The 24225-nt window shown below is 34.7% G+C and overlaps 1 protein-coding gene across 1 annotated transcript in view; it reads right to left on the bottom strand.

The window, feature by feature from the left end:
* Positions 1-2200: 2200 nt before the first annotated feature.
* The window catches only part of LGR4 (leucine rich repeat containing G protein-coupled receptor 4), a gene marked incomplete at its 5' end in the record, with an annotated part of 91513 nt that continues 69488 nt past the window's right edge, over positions 2201-24225 (bottom strand). The window contains 14 exons of the mRNA XM_079101894.1: positions 2201-5092; positions 7921-8004; positions 8263-8378; positions 9597-9722; positions 10023-10094; positions 11901-11972; positions 12695-12760; positions 14214-14285; positions 15988-16056; positions 16388-16459; positions 16644-16715; positions 17609-17677; positions 19510-19581; positions 20414-20629. Coding sequence (XP_078958020.1) covers positions 3816-5092; positions 7921-8004; positions 8263-8378; positions 9597-9722; positions 10023-10094; positions 11901-11972; positions 12695-12760; positions 14214-14285; positions 15988-16056; positions 16388-16459; positions 16644-16715; positions 17609-17677; positions 19510-19581; positions 20414-20629 — 2455 coding nt within the window. The 3' untranslated portion in view covers positions 2201-3815. The remainder of the gene's footprint in view (positions 5093-7920; positions 8005-8262; positions 8379-9596; positions 9723-10022; positions 10095-11900; positions 11973-12694; positions 12761-14213; positions 14286-15987; positions 16057-16387; positions 16460-16643; positions 16716-17608; positions 17678-19509; positions 19582-20413; positions 20630-24225) is intronic.

The raw sequence follows: 24225 nt of genomic DNA, 5'->3' as shown, positions 1-24225 counted from the left end.
ATGACCAAAAATAGCATATAAAAGTTGTGACTGATCAAAGAGTAATACAGAATTCTTGATGAAATTTAGATCTACAAAAATTCAACAAAGGAACATTAGATATGATAAATACTAACAATCAAAGAATTCTGGAAGCAGGAACTATAATTAATAAAATATGATATGCCAGCTAGGGGTGTAGAGTGCTTGTCTAGAGCACATGAGGTCCTGGGTTTGATTCCGTGTCACAAAAAATAAATATGCATGCTTAAATCTACCTAAGTGGAATGTTTTTAAATTCTAGTAACAACAGTGAAATGGAAGAAAATTGGAGCAATCCTATTGAGTAATAAATTGATCAAGGAATAAAACTATTTAGTAGAGTTTTTTCATTCTCTACCCTAATTATTCAATATTGGCAAGTATGGCTAAAACCTTTCATTAGAACATCTTTAGAATCAGTAACATCAGAAGACCCTGGGCTGTTTTAGGGCTTCACAAGAAAGCTTGAAAAGCAATTTCTCCACAGACATAACCTAATGAAAGTGTAAAGTGTAGTAGAAAAATCATAGCTTTTATCTATGAAAGAAATGCGAATTTGAATCAATGATTTTCCTCTTAACAAATTTCCACAAACAAGCTGTTGCGCTTTCAGATCCTAATTTCTCCGTAATAAATTAGGGAAATAATCTACCTCAATAATTATCTAATTAATCCTCAAAATTTCTAGCTCAGGATCTGACAGATATGAGTAAATTGTGTTACTTGAACTCCAAAACTTTTCCACTTTTAACTTTTTGGTACAAGAATCTAAAATGTCTCACATTTCCCTTCCTCCTTTAGATGCTTTATAAACAAAAGAATGCCCTTTCCTTGATGCTTCAGGGTCATCATTATGACAAACAATTACATTATATTTTAGCAATACTGGAGTCCTAAAGGCTATGGGGCAGTTATGTGGTGTGGGTGCAGGTATTTGAACATAGTCCAGTCCTGTGGTCTCAACTGCCTTTCCATTACTGGAGCTAACAAGTCATAAAGGGTATAAAAAGCATTAAAAGGCAATCTTTCCCCTTAATTTTGAGGGTCTTTTCTTACTACTCATTTATTTTCACTTTCATGGTATGTTTGAGAATTTTTTGCTGGTTCTATAACTTGTAAGGGAAAGTTGACTCTTCCTTAAAATGCCTTTCTGACATTGTTAAAAGAATCATGCAATTTTCAGTCAGCTTTAAAATAATTGTCCCTAGACATTTATAGATTAAATAATATGATTCCTTGGATTGCTTCAAAAAAATATAAGAGGCAGAAGGATTGAGGGGGCTAGTGAATAGGGTAAAGATGAAACAGGGTTTACTGTATGCTGTGGATAACTGGTGGTGGGCATGGGGAGGGGGTAGAGGGAGGGGTATTTACACCATTCTTTTTGTTATGAAAATTTCAAACATATATGAAGTTTAAAACAGGCACAGGCATACACATTTGCTAACACATACGAATACACAAAATATGTCCAGAATTAAGAGAAGAAAGTGTTGATTGGTCTAATTTGCTGTGGTTCAGGGATTCACTTAAATTTCAATTGACCCTTTGTTTTCTCATTTGTCAAATGAGGGCTTGGGGATTGTGATACGTTTCTAGGCAATTGACTACATTTAATATCATGTAGGTATTTTTAATCATTTGCTTTAAATAAAGACTGAATGGTGGTATTCACTTATATTTCACAATAGTTCTTCCATGATATAGTTCAGATTTAAGACAGGATAAAACTTTTAAATTTCAGCTAAGTGTTCGTAAATTTTTACAGATAAGTATCAAACAGTATTTTCTAATGGTTACTTCCAATATTTTTCCTAATACTCTCTTCTCTATTAAATTTAAAAATTTGTCCCCATAATACTAATATAATTACTTGGTTACGAATTAAGGCAAGATAGGTTGCTTTCTAAAAACTTTAATAATTCAAAACATTGAGTACAATATTGTATTTCATACAATATATAGCACAATTTTCCACAGATTTTATATATCTGCTATTCTATTTAAAATGAATGAAATGAAAAGTTTTCAATAACTTGAATTTTGAGAAAAAACATTTAATTAGGATTCTTACCAAGTTAGGATTTAATATTTATCAGATGTGTAAATATACAAACCATGATAGCAATTTTTAAAACTTGTAAATATTTGACCTTACAAAATTACAACACACTGTAAATAAATCCCTCCCACATTTTATACAAACTACATGATTTTGATATACAAAGATTCTGTTTTTACACTGACAATGTACAACTGAGCTTATTTACAATGAAAAAAGTATATAAACCACAATTTAACATTCAGCTACTGGCAGCCACTATAGTTTAGGAGGTAGGTAGCTTTAATTAAACGAAATGAACAGAAGCCACGTTTCCCAACTTGTGTTCTAAAAATAATTTACATAAGATAAAAATTCATTATATGCACAGTATGTACAGTTTAATTATTAAACTGCAATCTAGCTTAATTTTTTTTTTAGTATATCCAGGATAACAATATGGCAGTGGGTTTGCTATTTTAGCACATTGTTCAAAAAACATATTGCCAGCAATTATAACTTTAAGACTCCACAAAGGAACATGGCAGAAGACCCTAGATGAGTATCAGGTAAAATTTTTAATTTTCAAAGACACAGGACTAAGCCTTTTCTTTTTTTCTCTCCATTAATGACATATCTGTCTTGTCTAACCAGAGCTCAGCATACGAGCTGTTGAATAGGGTTTTTTGTTTGTAAATCATAGTGTGGGAAAATTTTATGGAAGCTTCTAATAACAGAAGTCCAGAAGAATCCAGCTCACTAAGAAATAAATGTAAGTGCTTTGTGTCATAATTATTCCCAGTTTCCTCCAATTACAAAAAATAATTATTTACCCAGTTTATTTTCTGTATAATCCATACAATAAAAAGATGATATAACAAAACTGGAAAATATCAGTAGAACCAATGATAAAGAAGCATTTATTAATGGGAACATTACAGGGAGCCATCAAATCCCTCAGGTACTATTAAAATCTCATTAGTTAGTAGTTTAGCCAAATCTACTTAAACTCACACAGCAATTAGCCATTTACTTTGTACTAGTAGTGTAATTGCAAAACACTGAAAATGATGGTGATCGTACCAAAACAATGTAAAGTGACCCCAAACAAATGTTCTGCTGGGTTTTTTAAAACCTATCAGCTGTTAATATGGTTTTTAAAACATCTTCAGGTTTTAGATTTATAAAGCACTTGAACAAAATTTATGATTCTCATGTCAAAGTGGAAATAGAAAACACTGATACCTCCATGTACTCTCACAGTTCTAGATGGGAGACAATCCCTTTTTTGGCCCTATAGTAAGTTGTCCTGAGATTAATGATGAAATATTAGGTAAAATTAGCAAGACTTTTTTGTCAGTTATATAAAGTCACATGTTGAACTATTTTTTTTTAAATATTAACAGCTGTCCTTTATCTTGTGCTTACTTCAGAAATACGCATAAATTTGCTCCTTATGGATTCGAAAAACCTAAGAGTTATATTGCTATACCACACCCAAAATCCTTTTCAAGTTGCATCTGTTTCAAATAGACTACACATTGCTTGGACATTGCATTTTTCATCAATTAATAATTTAGGCACCTGTTCTTTGAAAAATGTCTGGTTTGAGAAATAAACTGCCACCTTCCCCTTTTACGTGACACCAGGCAGTGATTACAGAAGTGCTTCCTAGATGAAAGAACAGAATAGGGTTCACTCTATAAACACTGTAATTTTGATTGATGGGGAAAACAGTTACAAACACAGTAGTTCAGTCTTTAACTCTTGGTAGATTGTAAGCGTAGCGCACCAAAGGGAATCCTCGACTCTGATAGAAGCAGGCTCGTCCACAGGCCTGCACCTGGTCAGAACTGTCTGAGACAAAGGAGTCTTCTTCATCTGCATAGTCGGAGTGGGCTGACTGCGTGCCACAATCAGACCAATATCCCTCTGGTCTTTGGCAAGAAGCCACTGCCAATGCAGGACAGCTGTGTGATTTTATTAAGTGTTTGCATGATACTGGCTTTGTCAAAAGAAAGGATTCACAGCAGTCACACACAGTCAGGTTACCCTGCAAGTGTGAGTACATGCCACAGTCGTAGTAGAAATCCTGTTCCACACAACCACCTTGGCTACTGATGGAAACTGAAACTGATCCACTTTTCTTGGTAACGCGTCGCTTCAGTAACTTCCAGTCTTCTTTAAATTTTGGATTGAAGAAAACATACAGGACCGGATTTAGGCAAGCAGGCAGTGGGAAAAATATCAGAGTAACAGACTTCATTATTTCAGGACTGATAGAGATTGCAGTGATCAATGGTGCAAATGAGAAAAATGCAACAGGGCAAAAAAAGATGCAATTGGTGAAGATTAGCCAAGCAACATGCTTAATCATGCTAGACTGTGAGTTTTCTGAGAGGTCCTCTTTTTCCAAGTTGCAGTAAAGTTTAGTGTAGATGACGGCCATTAATAAAAATGCTAGTGAGTTTAATAGCACTAAGGTTACAGTAAATCCTAATGATGGCGTCTCTCCTGTGGGAAACGGCAAGCACAAGGGTGATGCAGAATATTCCCCTCTGTGGAAAAGGGGGAAACAGCCTGCTACTGCAGCACCCAGAAAAGCAAAAAGGGCAGCAACCCGGAACTGCTTGAGATGACTGCTTTTCCCATTTTTCATGATATTTTTTGCAGATAAGCTTCTTTCAACTGCTGCTAACATTAATAAAAATATGGCACTTTCTGAGGAAAAAACTGCAAGAAACCCAGCTGCTTTGCAGCCACTGCCAGTCTCCCACCAAATGCCAAATTCAGCAAATCTGCCCCAGGATACAGCATCAAGAAAAGTTAAGATGCCAGTATAGATTCCCATGAATAAGTTAGACACAGAAATCAAGCCTATGAACAACTTGGAGGAAGGCAGTGATGTACAAGAGGCGAAAGTTGTTAAAATGACTAGCAGGTTGAAAAACAATGCAACTAAGAAAATGAACCACACGGTGAGACGAATCATCCAGCTTCCGAGTAAATATTCACAGGGCTTAAAAGCACCTAACATGAAAAAGAAAGAGAAGCATGAAAGACAATTTAGAAAATACCATATTTCACATGATATGCTTGAGAGAATGACTAATGATAGTTAAATCTAGAATAAATCAGCTACCTAAATGAATTGAACCAAACTGAAGAAGCCATTACTTTTAAGATATTTCAGTCTAGGCTACTTTAAAAATTAAGCAGCTTTATCTGGGTGCAGTTGGCGCACACCTTTAATCCCAGTGACTCAAGAGGTTGAGGCAAGAGGATGGCAAGTTCAAGGCCAGCCTTGGCATCTTAGTAAAAGCCTGTCTCAAACTAAAAAAATTAAGAAGGCTGAGGGTGGTACTCAGTACTAAAGTGCCCCAGGGTTCAATCTCCAGTACCAAAACAAAATTAAACAAATTGAAGATTAGTTTCCTTTATTATTTGGTAAGGCCATATAGGAATATTTTCAAAAATTTTCTACTTTTTCTTATGCCAAATATACAACTCACAATATCTAGCACATAAAATTACTTGAAATATTGAGGGTCTGGAATCAGATGGCTCATCACTTGCTACTCTTACCTTGAAAAAGCAGCTTAAGTCTAATAAGTTGAATTTTCTAATATGTGGATAATAATGTTTATTTCATAGAGTTGACAGCTTAAGTAAAATTACATACATAAGGTACTTAAGCAGGCTACTGGTCACATAGTGGAATTTCAGTAAATGTTAGCTTCCTTCTCTTCCTTCCGAGTCCCTATATATTTTATTTTTTTTAATATTTGAATTAGTTATTGATGAATCTTTATTTATTTATTTATTTATTTATTTATTTATATGTGGTGCTGAGAATCAAACCCAGTGCCTCACACATGCTAGGCAAGCACTTTACCATTGAGCCACAACCCCAGGCCCCTATATATTTTATAACTGTATATGTATATATGTATACATATATATAATATAGTTTTAATCCATTTCTTATGGCAACCTGCTGAGGCTCGTTCAGGTAGGCATAATTATCCCCACTTTCCATTCAGAGAAACTGACACATCAATGCCCTTGTGACCTGAGAAAGGTCATTCATTCAGTAAGATACACCAAATCACAATGATGTTAACTATTCATACAAATCTTGACACAAAAAAACCCTATATAATACACAATAGGATTGTAAGAATTCACTTAGTAGCTGAATTGCTGGCTCTAATAACTGACTTTGACATGTAATGTCACAAATGACAAATATTTCATTTATAATTAAGGAGTGAAATTTTTGACTATAAAGAATAAGAAAACTATGTATTATAATTGCCTAAAAGATATGTTTTAACATTCTCAACTGTCATGAAATTTGACACAGATGATAAAGTACTTTAATCATCCAGATAGTCATAGACCTAAAAAGTCAGTTCTGCATTTATCATTTTTATCTGCATTTATCTGATTTTCAATGAACACTAATTTTTTAAAATTAAATTTATTTTCACTCCACCCTCAGGAAGTGCTACAATGGAAGTTCTTTATCACATTTTATTTTGGGGGGCAAGTGGGGGAATACAGGAATTAAACCCAGGGGCACTATACCACTGAACTATATACCCAGTCCTTGTATTTTTTATTTGGAGACAGGATCTCTCTACATTGGCGAAGTTCTCATTAAGTTGCTGATGCTGCCCTTGCACTTGAAATCCTCCTGCTTCAGCCTCCAGAATGGCTCCAAGTACAGGCATGCCCAGTACAGCAAAAGAATACTGTTTCCTGCTGGGCAAGGTGTAGCACGCCTGTAATCCCAGCAGCTCCGGAGGCTGAGGCAGGAGGATTTTGAGTTCAAAGCCAGCCTCATCAACTGAGCGAGGCCTTAAGCAACTCAGCAAAACCCTGTCTATAAATGAAATATAAAAAGGGCTGGGAATGTGGCTCAGTGGTTAAGCACCCCTGGATTTAATACCTGGTACCAAAAAAACAAAAAAACGAAAAAAAAAGAAACTCAAGAATGCTGTTTCCTTCTCACTGGATCATAAGTTCTATGTACATTCTCCAACACTTGAATCCTTTGGGGGCAAGAGAGTGAGCTGCACTCCTAACTTTCAAAAAATAATATCGGTACAATAAAATAAATTACATAAACTTGAATGATTCTTGCTAGTCCCACATACTCATTTGGCAAGATTAAGCTTGTTCTCCATACAAGGCACTGGGTTAAATATTCAAAGAATACATATGTAGCCCCTCGAGAAGCTCACAATTCACAGCACTGATGGTTCTGAGTTATAAAATTAATGGCCAGATCTGCCTGTTACATCATACTAACGGGAATTTATTTGGTAGTACATGATTTAATAAAAATATTTAAAACCTTGCCTTTATAGTAAAATGATAAATCCAAGTTCTTTGGTAGGCAAGGCAGAATATGACATTACAATCAAGTAAATATGTGGCATTGTTTAATAATTTTCCTAAAACTACAAGTTCAATGAAATAAATCAGAAAGAGAAGACAAGATTGCATTTAAAAAATAATAATAGGACTGGGTGGTGGTGCAAGCCTATAATCCCAGAGGCTCAGGAGGCTGAGGCAGGAGGATCACAAGTTTAAAGCCAGATTCAGCAACTTAGTGAGACCTGTCTCAAAATAAAAAAAGTAAAAAGGGCCAGTGATGCGGCTCAGTGGTTAAGCACCCCTGGATTCAATCCCTGGTACCAAAAAATAAAATAACAGCTGCTGGTACACTGATCACATTATGAATCAGAAGGTCTTACAGGATCATCTAGTCCCACCCATCCCCAGGAAGATCAGATATATTTGCCCAATGATTAAAGTAAAAATATGCAGCCAAAAGGGTTGGGCATTACCTGTTGAAGGTGTACAATGGATAATGATTTGACTATGTTCTTCATTTTCAGCACTGCTGGTGACATTTGCTGTATCAGTGGTGCCTGTATATACAATAAAGTACACTGAATTAAAATTTAGCAATTCAAAAGAACCAGATGTTCCCACAACTTTCTCTCTTCTGCATGATGTTAAAGTTCAGTGTACATACTGAACTTGATAATACATTAAACATGCCGGTAACACAGGAAAGACCATTTTTCTCACAGACCTCATATTGATCCTTCCCAAACTGATTACAATACATACACTTTGATTAATGCCTTAAGGAGTGTTCTGTGTCTAAAGGTTCATGTACTTGCCTTTTTCCTTTGTCACACTATGGTCTTGGAGGCTGTTATCTTCTGTGTTTAAATTTGCATAAGAGTCACAGCCCCAAAATGCACAGCACTGATAAGCATATGGTACTGATAAAGACCTGGGGAAAAAATTGTAAGATACACATTGAGTAGCAACTTCACTGACAAGATTTTGTTTTGTAAAAAGTATTTTAATCTTTGAAAACCACAACCCAAGGGTTGGAAAAGTCTGAGATCATGCTTTAGTCTGACCATCTATCCTCTGGGTACCTCAGTTTCCTTATCTATGTTAAGAGCTCTGGTAAAGCTCATAAAATGATCATAAAGCTACACCAGAAGTTTCTCCCTTTCTATGAAGTGTCTCTTAGGAAAGTTCAGTGCAAATAAAGTCATATAAAGTTCATAACAATTCTGCAATTTAAAGTAAACCTGTTGTCAGGTGCAATGGCACAGGTCTGTACTCAAGCTACTCAAGAGGCTGAGGCAGGAGGATCATGAATTCAAAGTCAGTCTCAGTCTCAGCAACTTAGCAAGACCCTATCTCCAAAAAAAAAAAAAAAAAAAACAGGCTGAGGGTATGACTCAGTGAGTGATAAAGGGCCCTCTGGGTTCAATCCCCAGTACTGCAAAAATAAGTAAATAAAATAAAAATATATGATTTCTTTTACAGGTTATAACCAGGTCAAATTTATCATACAAGACTGGTAAGTTTCATTTAAAATTAATACTCTAGGTCATCTGTAAGTTTACACTATTAAATGAATTTACCTGGTTCATGTAAATGTAGTGGAAGTACTTATTCTCTTCTCTCATTTTTTTTGTTTTGTTTTGTTTTCTCCAACCCACGGTGCTGGGGATTCGAACCCTGGTACTTCCACTTGTGAGGCAAGTGCCTTACGAGATGGGCTATATTGTCAACACTCTCTTCTCTCATAATAACATTCCCAAGTCCTTTTTCATTACATTTAATAAAGTCCCTCCATAAATCTCTGAAGTATTATAGAACTGTATCAATTTTCTGTTAAGTTCACATTTAAGTGGCTTCTGACATCTTGTTGCTCATGAGAAGTCCATGATATAAAAAAAGTTCTGATGAACATTCACAGGATGTTCTTTGAGAGCAACAACGGCTTCAGTTCATGTTCTGAACAATTATGAAATAATGTTCATTTTCTATTTGTCACCAGTTTTTCAAGGATAGAGGTAGAAAACTCTTTTAAATTATAGCATACCAGAAAAATAAATCTAGGAACCACAGCAAAAATCCAGGACACTGTATAATTTGGGAGCCTAAATAACTCCAGTGGGGGAAAAAAAAAAATAAGCAAAAAACATACCTGAGATTAACAAAATCTTTTGCTGCTAAGGCTTCTTTCAGCTTGAAGTTGCCCACAAGTTTCAGTTGATTTAGCCCATTCAGGCCTTCCGTAGGAAATGAAGCTAATTCATTGAAACTTACATCTCTAAAAATGTGAATGAGATTTTAAGTTAACTCCCTAAGGTGCAAATCACATAAAAACATCTGTATCTGTATTAACATCACAAATATTTGACTCTGAAGATGAAGTTTATGGATACTAAAATGATAAATCAGGAATGCATCTTGCCATCCAAAAAGCTGTATCAATGCAGCTTAGCATTTATGAAAAAGGAACCACCAAACAGAAAAAAAAAAGTTTTATCTGACCATGTTAAAACACAAGTTTCTGTAATACTGTTTACTGCTTTCATGATATTACAAATACAATCATCTGTCTACTTACAGGTTAGTTATTGGCCCAAGTTTCGCAAAAGCTCTGTTGTGAATTTCCTGGATCTGGTTTCTACTCAGATCTCTGCAATTATAAAAGTAACACATGCAGTTTTTCAAATAAATGCTCATATGCCAGTTAGTGACTTAGACCACACTACAGAATCTGAGGTAGTAACATCATTCTGCTGATACCATAGCAAAGATTTTCAACCTTGTCCAATAAGATCTGTCATGTTTATGTTGATTACCTCTCCTTTACAACAATCTAGTTCTTAGAATACACTCCTTGCACCTGTAATTCTCGCTGGCATCTACTTCCAAGCAGTTATGAATTTTTTTCACTTTATCATTTTGGCACCAGTTCAAAATTAGAAATGAAATGATAATAATCCTGGGTACTATTGACTAGGGGAGGAAAAGCTCAACTGATGACAAAGCTGAAAATAAAAACTGCTTCTTCTTATTTGCCTTCTCAAAGGTTAGTGATAAGACCCTGAGGGAAGACAAATAATCAATAAGCAAACATGAGAATTCCAGGAGGGCTTCAGATATCATTCTTTCCCTAAGCAGGAAATAAAAATCATATCAATAGCAGAGATAGCTCTATATTCAAGAACACACCCTGAAGAATTCTAATACTACAGAATTAACAAAGCAAAGAAATAACCTGTAACCACGCTTAAATTGGGCCTGACTAGACATTTAGATATTGGATAAATTCGTTCCATAACACATCTTAGGGATAACAGAAAAACTTGACAAACTTGATTATAAATCATGAAAAAAAAAACAAAAAACAAAAAAAAACCCAGGTTTTCATTGTTATAGCTTATCAGTGCTTCAGCAGTGATGGCTACTTGGAGCCAGCCGGTTCTCATGCCTACCCAAGTCCACAGAAAAACCGATCACAACAAAGAAAAGTCCAGAAACAACCCAACCACCAATTAATTTTTTTTTTTTTCCAGTAGAATCCATGCTTGCTGTCTCCTTCTTTCTTTTTTTTTTTTTTTTTTTTTTTTTTTTTTGTTATAGTGCTGGGATGCAACACAGGGCCTGGACATACTAGGCAAGGTCTCTACCATGGAGCAGCACCCCTAATCTCTCATTTCTTAAATGGGATCCACTGGGAAAACAGACAATAATATAAATTTGCTTCACTTTCAATTGTTCTAATTTTTTCTATTTTAAAAGGTAATATATTATATTCTGTTTTCTGCACTAAAGTTCTATAAAGTCTCTTAGTGACAAGTTTTGTCTTAGTTACCTCTATATTCCCAGGCTTAGTAGGGTACCTGGCACAAATATGTACTCAAAATCAAATAATTTTTTAAAATTAGTACTTATTGCTGCTTATGAGCTCTATTTATCATGATAGATAACCCAGCAGAGGATTCAGCAAACACTGGGGCCTGGTCCCCTGTGGCAGACCAGAGAGTAAGTACTTTCATTACTCAATTCTGCCACAGCATGACAAAAGCAGCTTTAGATAACACTTCAACAAAAGGTCTGCCTGAGTTCTAGTAAAACTTAATGTGTAAAAATGGAAGGAAGGCTGGATTTGGCATACAGGCTGTAGTTTGCCTATCCTTACCATAATGAATTGGCCAATCTCACTATTATAACTTGACAACTAACAAGCTACATCTCTTAGGTTACATGCACTGTACTTTTTTCACTCACTAATGTACAGTATCATCAATTTGCTAGAGTAAGGGGTACTGAAATAGATATTTATATAATTCCAAGTGGTAGAGTTTCAAAAATACTATGTAAATCATATCTTTACATATAGCTACTGACATGGAATAGTCCATTAATATGGAAATACTGATATATTAACTTGTAGCTTGACAAAAATTTTGTCTTTAATAATCATAGATAAACTTACAGAATCCTTAGGGATACCAGGCCTTGAAAAGTACCTTCCCTTATTTGGTAGATTTGATTTCGTTGCAATGAACTAAAAAAAAAGCAGAAAAAAAGAAAATAAAGAGAAAAAAATTTCTATTTTGAAAAATAACAACCTTGGTTAATCTTTCTATAAATGTAAAGAACTATTCGTACATAACATATATTAATCTTGCTCCAAGTAAAGAGAACTGCTCTTCCCTCATTTGTAAAATGAAAAGGTTAGAATAACTGACATTCTGCCCCAAAATTATACTGAGAGTTAACTGATTCACTATTTAAATTTCTTTATGAAGCCTACTTAATTGTGAGAGAAGGAAGATGACATAGTGAGAAATGATCCAATTAAGACCATAAAAGTTGCATAGGAAATTTGAGAAGATCAGAAAGAGGAGAATAAATGCCTTCCTCTCCCTCATCTTCCAATCCAACTTCCTCCAGAGCTGTCACTCTCTCTTAAACACACACACACACATGCACACACACACACACACAGTAGGTACTATTCATGTCTGATTTCCCTCAATAGCAAGGACAAGTTTTTCCATTTTTGTTTTTTTAATATAACCACTCTCCTTCTAGAGCATCTAATAAAATACCTAATAAATTCTGACTCCATAGAAAGATCTGGTACAATCAGACATTTTACATATGGGAATACCTCATTATACAAATTTCTAATTTCTTAATATTAAAACCATTTATTTAAAATAGGAAACACTCAATGAACTAAGAATACACCACAGTAAAAAGATAAGTCAAAGGCCAACTTACATTTCTTCCAGTGCATAGCAACCATTAAAACTTGGGAGATCTCTTATATTATTGTAAGACAAGTCCCTTAAAACAATAGAAATTAATAAATTAATGTTATCAGAATACTGTTAAAAGTTCTGAAAGCTGAAGCACTGAATGCAGCATTAATATATCTAAAAAAAGATATGCCTAACAACAAATCCCATCATTACATATAACTATACTGCACCAATAAAAAATGTGGAAAGAGAAAGAAAATATATGACTGAGTGGGAAAAGCAAAATATGCTGCTGGGCATGGTGGCACACACCTGTAACCTCAGCAACTTGGGAGGCTGAGGTAGAAAGATTCCAAGTTCAAGTCCAGTCTTAGCAACTTAGGGGGAACCTCAGCAACTCAGTGAGACCCAGTCTCAAAATAAAGATTAAAAAATAAAAAAGGACTGGGAATGTAGCTCAGTGGTAGAGTACCTGTGGGTTAAATGCACAGTACAAAAAAAAAGAAGAAAGAAAAGTATCTATTGTTCTCTAAAGACATAAGTTTCTAGAAAAAGTCAGTGATACAATAGGCTTAATATTTGTAAGTTCAAGTACATACTGCTGAATATAGACAACATAAAATGGGTTCAAATATATTAAATTATATAAAAATATTTAAAATATAATATACAAACAAAAATTTTAAGTGGCAAATTGCAAATTTCTTAAAAAATTTATTTTTCTAAAATTGCTTATGCCACAAATAATTTCTATGTTGTTCTTTAACTTAAAAGTTATAAGAGGAATCGTATACTTATTCTTATTTAAAAAATTATTTTAAGTGAAATGTCAGAATAGCTAATGCTCAATCCTACTGCAGCTCTCCGTCATGCTCATGGAGATCACCATGTTTAAGTATCAGACTCCACAATACCACTAATTATTTGCTTAGTCCAATCAGTCACTTGCTTTGTTACTATCTCTTGCCACTGAATACTTATTAACAACCTAGTAACTTAATTGTGTGTCCTGGTGAAACTTTCACATTATTATTGATTTTTACTTTCAAGGTCAGCTTAAAAGTTTTTAGAAAGTTGCATATTCAGTTCATTCCAAATTTAAGAAAGCTTTAGGCTCTGCTTAGGTTACTGATGAAAGACAGAGGTTAGGGGGATAGGATACCCATGGGGAAATCAGAATAAGGACATGGAGTTAGGACGTGGGGGAAAAATATCAAGGGAGAAACTAGCTTGGTTTTACTTTATTCAAAATAAAGCCACAAAATATGTGATATGTACATAATCCTAATAATAGATATTATTAAATTACATATTGTAAAAAAAAAAAAAGGCAAATTCAAATGCACATTACCTCCCTGACTATCAAAATGCTTGCTATTTAAATGAGAGGAACAAACAAAAAATAATTATACCTCAAAAACCTCCTTAAGAAAATAGTTCATTAAAAAAAAAAAAAAAAAAAAAAAAAAAAAAACCTAAACAAAACTAAACATTTGTAAAGTACATAAAAGAAAGGTAAGAGAGGGAATATGACTTACAAAGTTCTAAGCATCTTTTGTTCTTGGCACAAATTATCAGGTATGCTGCTTATCTTTGTACCTGTCAAGGTCCTGTGGAGAAACATTGTTCACCTAAGAAATAATCCAAGTCAGGACAGTAAACAAAATAAATGCCTACATATTCACATATGGATAGAGTCTTTGCATCCCACTGCCTAATTAATTACCTCATAAAGCTAGGCAGGTAGGAAGGTGAATTAACCCTCAATACTGACATCATCTTCACAGAAATGTAAAAAAAAAAAGAGCCTGTGACACACGATGTTAATATTGTCCAGATAATGGGCTTGATTTCACAGACAGACCACAAGAAAAAACATGAACTCACAGTTGCAGCCTGGTCACCATCACTTGTAAGCTTTTTCACATCCTCATACCCAACACATTTGAAATTGACTTCATATCCTGCCCCCCAAAAGTTTTGTTTCTATTAGTCAACCTGGCTCAGCATTCTGAAATAGTCTTTTGCTTTCCTCCCTTTCTATGCTCCCATTTGCAAAACCAATAGTTCCTGTTATTTCTTCCCTGGTAGTGTTCTAGAATCTGACCTTTTCTCTCCATTTTTACTGCTACTATGTAGATCATGGGTGAAATGTTGCTGAGAGGAGTGAAGGAATCTGACAGATCATGCTATGTGTCCTGGGGCAACTCCAATGATGGACTGAAGACCTAGAGTCTCATGGTTACATGTGTGCATTTGGTCAAATGGACTATTCCTTTGCCTCCTCACTGTTCTATCTCTAGTCTCTTTTTGCCCTCCTCAATCCACCTGTTCAAACATTCTCAACACCAGTAAACTGCATAATAGGTCAAGTTTAAACTCCTTATCTTAGGGCTTCCCAACTTTCTTTTATTTTTATATTTTTGTCTGGGCACACCATGGTAAGACTCCTATGGTTAGAGAGCCTAGCTGCTTCAGTTGCCACGCCCCCAACCCACCACTTATCTGCAGGGTTGAGAGCAAGAATTAGATGCCCCTGGAACCCATTCATAGACCACTCACAGGGAAACTCTGCCATAACCAACTGCCAACTTTTCAGTGTTCAAGGTCTGTCATTTAAAACTCTGGTCCCAAACAATTTTCCAAATCTCTCTATAACATACTTTATCACATTATAAACATTAATTCTTAGCTATGTTTGATCATTTGCATGCCATTCCTGAGAATATCCTTGGGACTCCCAGTTTTACTAAATTCTGCCTTTCTAAATACAAGACCCAGCTCTGAGAAATCTGACATATTCAATTTTCAAACACTCCACTTCTTCCATGAAGACTTCTCAGATGGCCTACACTAATTGATCCCACTTCTGAATTTCTAATGCACTGATTTTACTTTGGCACTTAGTCACTGCTTTATATATTCAGTGACCCTTTCAGATCTTCTGTCCACATAGTAGGCTTATTCTCTTATTCTTATTCTTCTCCCTTTCTATGCTCTCATTTGCAATCACCAGTTCCTGTTATTTCTTCTCCTGTAATGTTCTAGCATCTGACCTTTTTTCTCCATTTTTATTGCTACTCTGCAGATCAGGGGTGAAATGGTGCTGAGAGGAATGGAGGAATCTGACAGACCATGCTATATATCCTGGAGCTAAATTTTGTCCAAGTCCAAACCCAATACATTCATCTCTGTGCATGATAGTCACAAAGGGAATCTGGAGAATAAGCACAAACTCATCATCAACACTAAAAACCAAAGGCACCCTGCTAGCAGACTTGGCACAAACCCTCCTCAAAGAGCCAAACTTACAGACTCTCCAGATGGATAGTTCCAGTCAGATTGGGGAACCACTGCACCATGCTTGCACCACGAATAACTCTTTGAGAAATTGAGAGAGGAGAAAGTTATTCAAAATAAGATAGTTTTCGTCATAGTATTTTCGTTTTATCTTTCAGAGAGTTTAAAATTACAGTATCAACCAAAAACAAGCTATTTTCATCTCTATCTTACTTGAAAGTATGATACTTTGGTCAAGTGTTCACATCAAAAAGAAGTACTATAAATTTTCAGAGTCATACTTTGGACTTCTGCCCAAGGGGAGGGGGGAATAAAAGATTTTCTTTTTTGAAGCTACAATAATAAATTCTTGTTTTCCATTAAAAGACCTGAATAAATATTCAGGTATGTTTTAAACTTGCATAATACTTACAAGGAATGCAGATCAGATAGATTGTGAAATGCTGAGTTCCCCACAAAAGACAGAGGATTATCATACAAGTGTCTATAAAGAAATTCCAGAAAAAATAAGGTTTTCATAGGTTCGCCAGCACTCTAATACTAAATCTATGTTCACAACGTATGCATATCTTAAAGCCTGAATTTTTGTTCTTCATCTAGGTGTTTGACAAGGTATAGACATAGCTTTACATGATTTTATTCTAAAAGAAACTTTTAAAAATACTTACATAGTTCTTAAGAGTGGATTACCACCAAATGCTCCATCAGGGATAACAGAAATAGAGTTACTGTGAAAACCCCTAGAAAGATAGGAGAAAAACATTTTGAGATATGAGTTGCCTGTGAAATAATAAGCTAAAATAAGTTAAAACTTAAGTGTCTACTGCTGTTCAGCATTACATAAAATACTACTGATATGACTAAACATTTTCAAAAGGTGGGAAATCTGAATTAATTCCATCTCATCTATTTCAGGACTATACCTAATTCTTCTTAAACTCACTACTCAGCATAGAATCTATCCAGTCCCTCATATGCATTTATGTATTGCTTCATCATTAAAGAACTTCATGCTATGAGAATCATAAGATATTCTAGTCCCCAAATCTCTCTCAATGTAGCTGCATTCCTTCTTTAGGCAATGTATGTTAGGTTATTAGCTGTCAACTCGTAACACACAATCTCTGTTATGCTATATGCATTATTCCTATCTCTGCTCATGACAAACCCAATACCCAAAATTCTCCCTCATACCTTTCATTTATTTAAATATTTTCATTCTTTCAAGTCTGGTAAAATTCCTTTGCTTTAGTGATGCCTTTTCCAATGACCCCAAGCCTCACTGAGGTCTTTTTCTAGAATGATTTATTTATCCTATTCATTCAACACTCATTTCTACCCAGAAACAGCTATCTATCCGTCCTCCATGGCTGCCTTCCTAGTGAGCCTAAGAATCCAAGCTTCTTAAAAGCAGAGATCATACTGTATTGTTTTAGCAACAGAATCTAACCCAATACAAAAATCTGCTCAAAACTGTTGTACTAGCCAACACAATCTATCAGTATGATTATGCGTATGCTTGTGTGTGTGTTATGGATACATGTAAAAGGACAAAGACAATCTAAAATCTCATGGTTAGAATATTAAATGGCAAGTTCTTGAGACATTAAAATAGGAACAAAGCAATACTCACAACTCTTTTAGGCTAGGAAGAGCTTTAATAGCCTGAGGAAATTCATCCAAGTTATTATAATTCAAGTCCCTAGAAAAAAATGGAGAAAAATATGTAGAACATTGAACAGTGGTCACAATTTATAAGAAATTTTGGCACAATCTTTGTTAAAAGATCATAACTTCTGATTAATAATCTTTCTTTACTAACCATATTGTCATTCGAAACCCTGTAGAAATTTAACTAAATTTATATCTTATCTTAAAATGTTAAATAGGAAAAAAAAAATTCCTCTTCTATGATGTTTTGGGTCAACATATTTACAAGATCAAAGAATTCTTAGAATCATGTAACACTGGAGGATTACATAAGCAAATTATACAAATGGTACTTCTCATAAAATTCACTGTACAATAGAACTTACAATAAGAATTCATTTATAGATGAAAGATACTTAAATGAAAGTGAGGCTTCCATTTGGATTTCAGGGGCTTCCTAATATTCTGGTATTTGGGGAGCTGATTTCAGCCCCATTGTCAACACAAGGACTTGATATAAAAATAGCCAGAAGGACCAGGGTAGAGTCACATTTTTATTGTCCTTCTTTGTGCAGGTTATAAATTATTTAAAATGTTATATTAATTAGTAGAGAGATAAGCCATAGTGATCTATAATAAAAAGTCTAGTCCTTAGCATGTTCACATTTCAATTTCTCTTAACATAAAGAGCACGTAGACATACGATTAACAGTTGATTACAGGATGAGAGTAATACAAAATTCAGAGCCTAGCTCCTTTGAGAACTATGTTGTTTTCCTTTTCTTCATAGAAGAAAAATGGCAGGTAAAAACCAAACTAACTGGGAGGAAGAGATTTAATTTTAATATAATTTGAATAGCACACATAGCCTACACATCGTCCTTTCAAGTTTTTATCTGTGACACTAAAGATTACACATTTAGCAAAGGAGGCCTGAGTTTGAAACTATCTTCTTGACAATGCTGAACTTTCAAATATCCATTGATGTCTTCTCTTTTCATTGTTTAGACAAGAAGGTAGATTAATAGAGTACTATAAGAGTTGAAGTCTTCTCAGCAACTGACTTAACCAGAAATTTTGATAAAACAAAATACTACAAATCCTAAGCTATCCAATCAGGCTTCACTTGCTGTCCAGTTGAGATCTTCTTTGAATCATTTATTAGATCATAATGGCAAATATGTTATCTTTGAATAGGAAATGAATGTACTCATATAAATTAAAACAACAAAAATAAACATCCTACTCTCAATTTCATAGAGTGGGACAATGTCTGTTACTTAAATAGTGGTGTAATGTACAGTTGAAACAGCCAGAGTCCTGAACGCCTCAGCTAGTGGGAACAACAAGAGTGTGGTGTGCAAAATGTAAAATTGTGACTTGCTACATTTTAGCATGTGAAAGCAGATACAACATTCAACTCCACTGTAAACAACTAGCAAGGCAACTAAGATGATGGGGAAAAAACAACAACAAAAATTATCCAGAATTCATTTTAAAAGTTTCAAAGTTACAAAACCATCATACATTTAATAAAATCACCATTTTTGAAAAGATATAAATCAGAAATGTAGATTCATGGGCTGGGGTTGTGGCTCAGTGGCAGAGCGCTTGCCTAGCATGTGTGAGGCACTGGGTTTGATTCTCAGCACCACATATAAATAAATAAAATAAAGATCTATTGCCAACTAAAAAAAGCTTTAAAAAAAAAAAAAAGAAATGTAGATTCATAACTGGGTTATTTGATGGCAAGAATTTAGTCATGAATTAAAGCAAATTAATAATGAACTGAAGTCAAGAACAGCATCTTTCTTTTTTCTGTAGTGAAATATACAATTGCACTGTTTATCACAGTGTGATTCCCCAATATGTGAATATACTTACAAGGTTTCCAGATTATCTAGTCCATCAAAACAGTGTTGACTCAGGCTTTTAATTTTATTGTTATGAAGATGTCTATGAAAAAAAGTATCAAAATGACTTTCACATTTCGCAGTAGCAACTATTATAATTATTTCATATGTCTAAATTGATATGGCTTAAAGGGATGGTATAGCTAAACATTTCAACACTTGTTGAAAACATAACTGGGTATTTACCTTTTTATCTACACTGCATGAATTCATTGAACATAGGATACCAATAGAAAAGGAAAATCTCTCTAATGGAAAAATGGTCCACACACTGAAGATTATTTAATATTAACTTATATCAAAATCATTGTCTTGATTAGCTCAATTTGTATGAAGCAAAACTTAGATGATGATGATGATATGGAAGAAGCATATGAGCTTTCATCAGAGAGATCTGTAAACAGACTTTTTAAAAATACCACTTTATCATGTCTGAGTGTTCAAAGATTAAAAGCAAAAAAATCACATACTGTATGAATAGAAAAGCTGGAAAAATATGAAACAACCTTGGGACTTATTTCTATGAGCATCTCAAAATGATTTCACTTCTTTTAACACTGAATAAATAAATTCATTTCTGGGACACAAGCAAAAGCTGTACCAGTGTTTGCTAAATGACCTAATTTTTTTTCCTCATGATTACAAATGATCATTTCTATTAAGAACATTCAAAAAGCATTATCAGATATTAATTCTTTAAATTCTTCTATTTTATATTTCAAAAAGTCATCACCTTTTAACTTGTACAACAGCAGCTGATCCAAACACTAACTATTCAGAAGCAGGATCTGAAAGGTATTTTCATACTGACTTTTCACAAGAAACTCGTTTTGAAATTAACAAAATATATGGTGTTGAAAGGGGTGAACACTTACAGAACCACCAGGCTTGACAGGTTGGTAAAGGCAAAGTCAGGGATGCTGGAGATTCTATTGAGAGCCAAGGTCAGTGCCTGCAGGGTGGGCAGGTTGCTGAGGGGATGCACAGGCACCTCCGTCAAGCTGTTGTCATCCAGCCACAGATGTCGTAACTGTACAAGTCCTTCAAAACTGTCCTCGGGGACTGAGGTAATATGGTTGGCATCTAAACGCCTGACAGAAACAAACAACCACCACGTTCAGTAACAAATCCTAGTGGAATGAGTCGATCCGAGTCAGACGACTCTCCGAGCTTTCAAAAAAAAAAAAAAAAGGAGATATAAAAACAACCAAAGCTATGAATCCCTTACTTCTTTAATATCACTAGATCTCATAAAATCTAATACCTTTTCCAAGACCCATGTATAAAAGTTAGTTCTTTCCCTTCCTTCACAATAGAGGGATGTATCCAAATCTAAATCCTTCAACTCTCTTTGTCTAAGAAGTTACTTTTTAAGAGAAAGATACACTTTAAAAAAGAAAGAAAACTCTCACAAGCTCGAATTGGAATTTGTATTTCAGAGTATACCTAAAAAAAAAAAAAAAAAAAAAGAAGAAGAAGAAAAACTAAGCCAGCAAATAAGTTATTTTATATCCCAATGTTACTTTGTAACTAATGTTTTATACCTTTGGTTGCTACTCTGATTTGGGACCAAAGGGGAAAAATTAGAAAATATTTATAATTTTTTAAATAGCAATGAACCATTTCAACAGATTCTCAATTACCCTTATTACCACCACACAAGTTAAAAATATAAGTGTCACATATGAGCAAAGCAACGTCTCCTCTTCTCTTAGCACATTCAAATACTTTCAAAAAATTAGTTTGCAAAAATTACCAGTTATTAAGAAAAGGTCAAATTGTTCACAGGAAAAATTAAGAAGTGCCTCCAACTGATGTTACTATGGCTTTAAAACTTCTTCAATTTTTCCAAAAATTCTGGAATTAAGGGACACCTTACTAATAGGATTACTCATAGTTAATTATAAGTCCCCATCTGCAAATCTGGAAACTAGGTCTTGACTGTTATTGTTGGCACAACCAGCTGCAATTGTTGGAATAATCACTTTTCAACACAAAGACGACCTGGTATTAATATTAATATGATGAGGGGCAGTATGTGCCAGGCAAATCACGACTTTTCTCATAAATCCCTTGTTGATGTTCAACACTTATGTTCATGCTCCACAGCTTTGGACTTCTCTGTCAAAATTAGGGATCAGAAAAAAACTGATGAAAACTCAAACTGACAGTATATTTCTAAAGAGATGGAGGCTGGCAACTTTCTAGTTCAGGAAATTGTGAGTTTTAGAGATTTCTGTGCCTCCTGTTTTCTTGTCCTGCTCCAACTTCAGTTCCTGCCATAATTGTCCCTTTCTCCAGCTCAGTTCTAGGATCCTGCTCCCCATTGCTGCCCTAAACCCCAGATTCATTCTCCCTCCTAGAAGTAGAATAGCAGGAATTAGTAAGCACTGGTCGTGGTGAGTATCGGAAAGACACTTCCCTTCTGATAGAGTCAAGATAACTAAAGAACACTAGAAGGGGCGGGGTGGTTTAGGATACTGGGTAGCTACCTTAAGAATCTATCTAACAACAAACCTTTTTAGACTGGTCTATTCCTTGGGCTTTCTAGAACTTATCCCTGAAAACAAACCAGAATCCTCTATATAACAGACTAGCAAAGTAATGTCTACAGTGTTGTTTAGGAGATCTGCTTTAATGAATAGACAGGAATGTGTTCAAACATACTGATACAATTTGCAACCTCCTGACAGCTTCCATTCTTAAGAAGAGACACTAAACATATAATCACACAAATTAGCCATATAATGCAACTAAATTACACTTGTAGCTAATTTGATTATCTGCAACTTTGCAACTCAACATATTTAAATTGAGCATCTTGTTAGACACAAAGGATAAAATGCTGAATCACACAGGCCTGAGGCCTCTCCCCATGAGACTAACAAGGGAGAGGGGACACAAACTATAATAAATTACAGAGTGTTTACAAAGTGCTATGGAATAAACAGAGAAGAGAGATGCTAAGGGGGAAAGAAGTTACTTGAAATGCACTTTGTCAGGGAAAGCATCTTTGGGAGACCTAGAAAGCACACAAGAACAAGTGGAAGCAGGAACTGGGCATGGCAAGTATTAGGCAAAAGGTAAAGGCGGAAACCAGCTTGGTGAGATCCAGTAACTCCCAGGTCAGAGAGATTGGAAGGCAGGAACAAGGGAATAGAGGGTCCAGTGGGACTCTGCTGGGGATACAAGTAGGTTCCAAATTATGCAGGTCTCTTTAGGTCAGGCAAGGGGATGGGATTGCCTTTTAATTACAAATAGAAGTTCCTCTCCAATTTTTCAGTGTTACAGCAGTTTAAAAGTTTAAATTGCTTATTTTAATCACACTGATGACAATATATATGTGTATACACACACACACACATATATTCATATCAATAAAACAATAAGCAAAGCGCCCCCAAATACATAAATGAAAGCCCAAGAAATTAAGTCTTCTCTATAAAAGTCTTTCATTAAGATATGGTAAAACACTCTAATAAAGTTGTCCATACCTTTCTAACATAAATCCAGTACTATATACACTATACTTCTGTGGATTCTATGCCATACCATCAAAGAAAAGGGATAGCCTTAACTTATAATAAGATAATGAGGTGAGTTTTGATCTAAGATAGAGATGACACTATTTGGGGGGTATGGGGGTAGTGCCAGGTATTGAACTCAGGGGCTTTTGACCATTGAGCCACATCCCAGCCCTGTTGTGTATTTTATTTAGAGTCAGAGTCTCACTGAGTTGTTTAGCACCTCGCTTGTGCTGAAGCTGGCTTTGAACTTGTGATCCTCCTGCCTCAGCCTCCCCAGCAGCTGGGATTACAGGTATGCACCACTGCACCTAGTTGAGATGACACTATTTTCTATACAAAATAATAACACAACAATAATAGAACAGACACAGTTTCCCCTGTTTAAAAGTTTCCCCAAATTGTAAACTTGCACATAAGCTAGAGATTAAAATGAAGAATAATGAAAATGGAAAAAGTTAAATAAGAAAAGGGATTCATGGTGGTAACTCAAATGGTTAATCCACATACTTCAATTCACAAGTGGGCATCAGAGACACACCCATAAATGGTAAGAGTGGGCATTTACACTGAGATCAATACTTCACAGAAAAACTGTCTTAGAATCCTGGCGTGGTACCAATGACCTGAACTATTATTATTCATCCTAATAGACCAAGAAAATACTACAATTGATTCCTTTAGGAGGTGCTAATAGCATTATATCTCAAACTGGAGAGATTACAGGGGCTTCTTTAAGGTATTCTACTACTCAAATTACATATTGTAAGAGACAACCATTACTTTTAAGAACAATTTTATTATGAAAAGGATGACATGATATTAGCCCTGACTTATTTTTGTCTGGAAAATGTGTTCCTATTCCCTATTCTCAAAAGCCTATTTTAAATCTGAATCATGCATATTTTTAAAAATTTCTTGTCTTAAATGGAATTACAGTAAAAATAATCCTACATACAGATATTTAGGTTGAAAGTTTGTTATCAATAAATACTGTATAATCAAAAGGTCCCCTTTTCTCTCTACTTCTAACTTAACAATAATTTAAATAGTTTAAAATATACTTTAAAATTATTAAGGAAAATCTAAGAAATTTGATCTTTGAGATGCTTTAATATTCAATATAAATATGATCTAATATAAACTAAAATTTCTGGTAGAAC

The sequence above is a fragment of the Sciurus vulgaris genome (genome assembly GCF_902686455.1).
Source record: "Sciurus vulgaris genome assembly, chromosome: 11".
NCBI classification, from domain to species: Eukaryota; Metazoa; Chordata; class Mammalia; order Rodentia; family Sciuridae; genus Sciurus; species Sciurus vulgaris.
This window is presented reverse-complemented; position numbering and strand designations above follow the sequence as displayed.